General features: G+C 58.4%; 1 protein-coding gene across 1 annotated transcript in view; it reads left to right on the top strand.

Moving 5' to 3' along the window:
* The first annotated feature begins 5,159 nt into the window (after positions 1-5,159).
* The window catches only part of TBX20 (T-box transcription factor 20), a 40,445-nt gene continuing 39,604 nt past the window's right edge, over positions 5,160-6,000 (top strand). Inside the window, exon 1 of the mRNA XM_074150211.1 lies at positions 5,160-5,419. Coding sequence (XP_074006312.1) covers positions 5,293-5,419 — 127 coding nt within the window. The 5' untranslated portion in view covers positions 5,160-5,292. The remainder of the gene's footprint in view (positions 5,420-6,000) is intronic.

The raw sequence follows: 6,000 nt of genomic DNA, 5'->3' as shown, positions 1-6,000 counted from the left end.
ATCCTCCCGTGTCCGTGAGTCCGTCCGTGTGTCCGTGCCCGGCCGTTCGTTCCCGTTCTCCGCGGACAAAGCCGTCTCCCGTCCGGGAGGTGCAGCCGCCGGCAAAGTGTGAATAATTTTCAGCGAGGAGTTACACTAAGTGGGAAAGCTTTTAGCACATTATCCACCGGCAATTGGGCTATAATCTAATTGCCAGCCCTCGGGTCTTAATAGAGCCTTTCTCTTCCCACCATTGGATTTGCATCTGGGAGATGCCTAATGGGTTTAAAGCGCCTCGCGTTTTGCTCCCATAAAGCCACCCTCTCGGTGTAGGTGACATTGAGAAGTTTTGCGCTGTGAAATTGGACCTCGGGTACCTGGGGCTTCTCTGCCTTGGTGGCGCGGCTCTCTCCGCGAAGGGCGGAGAGAGGGGTGATACCCCCCACCGCGGAAATAGCGGTTCCCAAACCGGGGAGCACAGAGAGAGAGACGGTGAACGCGGCGGAGAGAGGGATGTAATTATGTGCAGCAGAGGAGAAAAAAAAAAAAAAGCAGAAAAAAAAAAAAAAAGCCTGAAAGCAGAGCTGATAATCGCGTCAGGTTGTAGAAGAGCAGAGCCGGAGCCGGGGAACCCTGTAGCCATCGCTTTGTAAAGTAGTGATGCTCTCTGGCAAGACACGGACGGGTGCTCTGGCCGCCCTGCCCGAGAGAATAAACGTGATTCTTTACACAGGACAAGCTGTTTGCATCTACAAGGGGGTAAAAAACCAAAACAACAAACCAACCAACCAAACAAAAAAACTAAGAAGAAGAAGAAAAAGATTTTAACTCGTCCCCTGCCTTGGGGGGGGGGATGCGCTGGAGCTGAAAGCGGCACCGCAGGCTGCCTTGCGGAGGGAGGTGCGGGCTGAAGGGTCGGGCGGGCACCGGCTCCGGGCATCACCGGGAGAAACGCGGTTGGGATGGGAAAGGGGCAGGGAGGGTCTCCCCAGCGGCACCCCGCACCCCTGGGCTCCTAATTACGGGGGGGGGTGTGGTGGTTTCTCGCCCCCTGCACGGGAGACGGCTCGGGGCGGGGGGGGGGGGGCAGACGGGGAAATAACGGGAGAGGAGGGATGGGATGCGGGATGGCGGGATGGCAAACGCCAGGTTATCCCGAGAGGCGGGCGGGAGAGGAGGGGGTGTCACATCAGGTCGGTGCTCGGCGGGGAAATAGCAGCCGGGCCCGGGTTTGGGGCACAGCCCCCCCCCCCCAAAAAAAAAAAAAAAAAGAAAAGAGCGGTGGTCCCTCTCATCATTGCACGGAACAGTTGCTTAAAAACTGAGCCTGGTCCCGCGCCTGGTCCGTCCCCCCGCGGCCGGCGGGGCTGCGCGGCCGCGCAAAAGCGCGCAGGGTTCGGAACTCATGTCGGCCAAGCAAAGAGGCGCCCCAGGAATCATCCCTCCTGCCGGGCAGGAGGCTAGGTTTCCTGGCGGGTTTCTGCAAGGTTTCTGTCCCTCAATGTCACCTTCCCGTCGCGATTTTGGCCAGGTGGAGAACAGGGCCGGGAAGCAGCGCCGTTCGGCGTTTCCACGGGATCAGGTTTTTTTTTTTTTTTCGCCTGTTCTTTTCAGGGATGGGAGAAACGTTTTGGAGGAGTGTGGGGGGTGTGTGTGTGTGTGTGTGTAAGCTCCTTGTTCGAAACCTGATGGCGAAACTGAGATTTAATCCTAATTAAAGCTGGTAACTGAACGAGCGCAACAAGGCACGCAGCGATTACCCTCACGCTGGTTTTTGCCAGAGCACAAGACAGCAAAGAGCTTTTTTTCCCCGCAAAGGAGGATGGAAAAAAAAAAAAAAAAAAAGTACTTTGAAAGCCTAATGAAGAAGCCTAATGAACCGGCTCTGCCACGCCAGGCTGACACTAGCGACAAACACATGGATTTGCCGAAGAGAAAACAAACTCTGCCGCGTAGATGGCGCGTTCTTTCTAGAGGGGTAAAGAAATAAGGAAGGTTTTCATTTAAACGGGTTCATACGAGGCAACCGGGGGCAGCAGGGTTTGTAACTCTGCTCTCGGGAGCGGGGGACCAGCCGCGCTGTGCCCGGCTGCAGCGGGGGTGGGCGCTGGGGAGGATGCCGGGGACCCGCTGCTCCGGGAAGAACGGGCGGGGGGGGGGTTATTAATTACATCCCCTTGGATTGGGAAAGCAGAGGGGGGCCAAGAGCACCGTCTCTGGAACACACACCCCCCCCTCCATCCCCGGAGAGGGCCATGGACAGGGGTGGCAGAGCAGCCCGGGGAAGCCGGACTCCCTCCCCTTCCCCACTCGGGTCGCCGGACACGCGTGTCCCCCCCCGGCGGGGGAGGGAGCCGCGGCGAGGATTAGGCGGCCGGAGCCGAGCCCCCGTTCCTTGCCCGGGGGGGGTAGGGGGGGGTAGCGGGGGGGGAGGAAGGGGTGCTCTGGACGTCTAGACAAGGCTCATTTCCTTATCGGAGGCGGAGCGAGGGGAAAACTAAGAAAATAAATATTCTCCAGGGATAGAACGAAAGCTTGCGTGGCTTAACTGAGCCAACAAGAGCCATCCCGTGCGGACGGACGCCGTCTAAAATAAAACACAACGAAGCTCCCGCTTTCTTTCCACCCTGGTATTTGATCTGCAAGGTACGAGCACACATTCCCAGTGCCGGTCCTTATCCCAGGGCTACAAACCCCCTGCTCGGAGGCGACCGCCAGTCCCCGTCCCCTTCTCCACGGCCGCGCCGCGGCCTCGGTCTCCCCTCCTCGCCCGTCGCTCCGCTCCTCTCCGCGCCCGGCCGCGCAGTGCCCCTCTCCCCACTCCCTCCCACCGCGCAGCGCCTACCCCCGCCGGGGCCCGATCCTTCTCCTTCAAGCCGCAGGCAGTGACCGGTCACCCCTCGGGGCTGGGAATCCCGCGGCCAGGAAAAGCAGAACGGGGTCCGGGGGCTGCCGCAGCTCCCGGGGCTGAGCCGATCCCCCCCCTCCCTCCCCCTCCATGTCCATGTTTTCCAGCCAAGAGCAGTCAGCACCCAAATATTCACCGCCACCCGCGCCCCACCCCCCCCCCCCCGAGCCCCGACGGGCCGGGCGCGCCGGGAGGACTCCCTGCTAGGGACAGGTATGTGACGACCTGGCTGCTCGGGGACGGGGATAAAGCAGAGGGAAAGGGAGAGGTTGGGGGGTTTTTTTTCAGGATCTGCGCTGTTACTTTGACGGGGGTGGGGGACACACACGACACGACTTGGCTTTTTTTCTTACCCTTATTTGCGCGGCGCATAGAAGAGGTGGGAAACCGAAGGGGAACTAGGCATCCCCACCACAGGAAGGGTGAAGAGAAGAATTCCCCAGGCTGGTTCCTTTGCACCCTCCCTTGTCTCTCTTTCCACCCAGGCCGGACCCTGCTTTTCACGCTGGACCAAGGGAAGGCAGGGCCGGGACCCCCGGGACTCCCGGTGCCGCCGCCGCCTCCCGGCCGCCGGAGCGGGGCTGTAGCGCAGGGAAACCGCGCTGTTAAAAGGAGGGATCTCCCCCGAAGTAAAGCGGTAAAGCGACGTGGGAACTCCTTTTTTTTTTTTGTGTGTGTGTGTGTGTGTGTTTTTTGTTTTGTTTTATTTTTTCTTCGTTTGTTTTCTTGGGATTGATGTGGGGAGAATCGCTCGTCTCCTTTTCTCTGTGGACGGAGGAAGCTGACCTCGTCGTTGCAGGGTCTCCCGGCTCTCCCCGGCCGCGGGGGCTTGGCTGGGCTCTTCCTCTCCCCCAGGGAAAGCCTCAGGCAAGACCGGGCCCCCCAGACCCCTGTGAGCCACACTGACTTTCTGAGCCCTCTGTCAAACGCTGCAAACGCATCCCGTTTGCGACAGAGCACAGATATATTCTATTCTATCCACATATTCTATTCTATCTATATATTCTATCTGCACATTCAATCTATTAGCAAATTCAGGTAATAAAAGGACACCCCGCTGTTGGTTCTCGCTCATTTCAAAGCGATAAGGCGCTATTTTGTGTTGCCCACTTCACCGGCTGGGAAGGGTGATCCGAATAATTGTTTCTCCCTATTAATGAATTAAGTTTATCGGGAACAGGGGTGGCACAGAGCTGTGCCTCCCCGGGGGGTAGTCCTTCCAGCAGCACGAGTGTTATAAGCCCCTTGGATTCTAGTCTAGGTTTAGAAGTTGGAACTTTGGAGCCAAATTTCCTTGTCCTCTAGAGTCGTTTCGGCGAGCAAATATCTTCAGCCTTCTTCTTAAAGGACTTTAGTTAAGCGCCCCGCTTTTTTATTTGTGGGAAGATGCTTACACGGTGTGTTTAAAAGAGCACTGGTGAGCAACTGACTTAAATCACCGCCTCGGAATAATCTGCTCCTTGGCACCACCAGTCCGTCCCGCTTTTCTCTGTGTTTTATGCGCTAGAGCAATGCCATCGAGCCTGGCGGAGCCGATGAAACGGAGCGCACCGCTGAAAACTGTGCGACCGGTGGCCCACTGGACCAGCGGGAGGGCGACCCAGCGGGGGGGTCTCACCTGGAGTCGGTCGGGGCGAGTAACTCTGATCGGGATGACAATAGTTGGGATCCGGTGCGGGAAAACCAAGGGCACGGTCAGTCTTAAGGAACCTTCATGTCGCAGCAGAAGACACACAACGACGGAAACGGCAGCTTTAAAAGTTGTGTGGGTTTTTTTTTTTTCTTGTTGTTTATTTCTTTTTTTTTTTTAATTTGAATTTAAAATAGAAAATCGACACAAGCGCAGGAGGAAAAAAAAAAACAAACCCAAAACAAACCAGAACAAAATAATTTCTTTTCCTCCTTTCAACCATCTCTCCGCTGATTCTTGCCTCGACACAGCGAATAGCCTAGGGACCTTCTCGGGAGCATCCCCGGCCGTATAGCCTGCCCCCCCCCACACCCCCCCCGCCTCCCCCCGGGCTCAGAGGAGCGGAGGGCGAACCCCAAACCGCAGCCGGGGCCCCGGCGGGGAGAGGGGCTGGGTTACCCGGGGTGGGGGGGAGCAGCGGCAGGGAGCCCGCCCGCGGGGTGGGCAGGGGGCAGAGCCCTCCCCTCTCATCATCATCATCATCACCACCACCATCATCATCATCATCTTCCTCCTCCTCCTCCTCCCGCCCGCCTCCGCGGCCGGGCCGGGGCCCTGACGTGTCCCGCCGCCGATTGGCCACCGGCCGATAGGATCTCGGCGGCCCCGCGTTAAGGCGGGGGAGCGCAGGGCGCCGGGCGCAGAGCCCCGTCCTCCCGCCCGGTTACCCCGCTCTCGCTATCCCCAACCGAGCCGCTTGCCCCTCCGGCTGGCCATGGAGTACACGCCGCCCCCCAAGCCGCAGCTCTCCTCCCGGGCCAACGCCTTCTCCATCGCCGCCCTGATGTCGAGCGGTAGCTCCAAGGACAAGGAGTCCCCCGAGAGCACCATCAAGCCTCTGGGTGAGTGGGGATGGGAGTGAACCGCTGGTGGCCCTGGGGCTCCCGTCCGTCCGTCCGTCCGTCCGTCCGTCTGTCCCTTCCCGGTTCCCCCTCCTCGAAGCCCGGGCAGGAGGCGGTGGGTCTCCCCCCCCCCCCCCCCCGCCCGCCCCTAGGTTTCCCCCGCAGAAGGAAGACCCGCAGGGCGAAAACCGGTTCACGTCTCCCCGGTACCCACCACCGTTTTTGGGGCAAAGTGTGCCGATAGCACAAACCCTTTTCCAAATTCCTCCAGTTTAAAATGACGCCCTTCTTTTAATCCGGTTTCGCCCTCGGCAGAAGAGTCTCAGAGCCTAACTAAACTAAGGTGGTTGAGTTTCTCTCCGCTGGTCTGAAACGAGCATCTTAAATATTTATTGCAAATCATAGGAGTTTTCGAAGTCAAATAAGAGAATCTCCGGCATCCTGCCTGAGTTTACAGAGGGGAGTAAAACTTGGACCTAGACCTGAAAAATCCCTTTTCTCCGCAGGGACGTAGGCTCCTAGAGACCGCTTTACTCCACAGCGACCGGGAGGATTTTTAGAATAATTCCTCGCGATTTTCC

The sequence above is a fragment of the Numenius arquata genome, chromosome 7 (assembly GCF_964106895.1).
Source record: "Numenius arquata chromosome 7, bNumArq3.hap1.1, whole genome shotgun sequence".
In the NCBI taxonomy this organism is placed as follows: domain Eukaryota; kingdom Metazoa; phylum Chordata; class Aves; order Charadriiformes; family Scolopacidae; genus Numenius; species Numenius arquata.
This window is presented reverse-complemented; position numbering and strand designations above follow the sequence as displayed.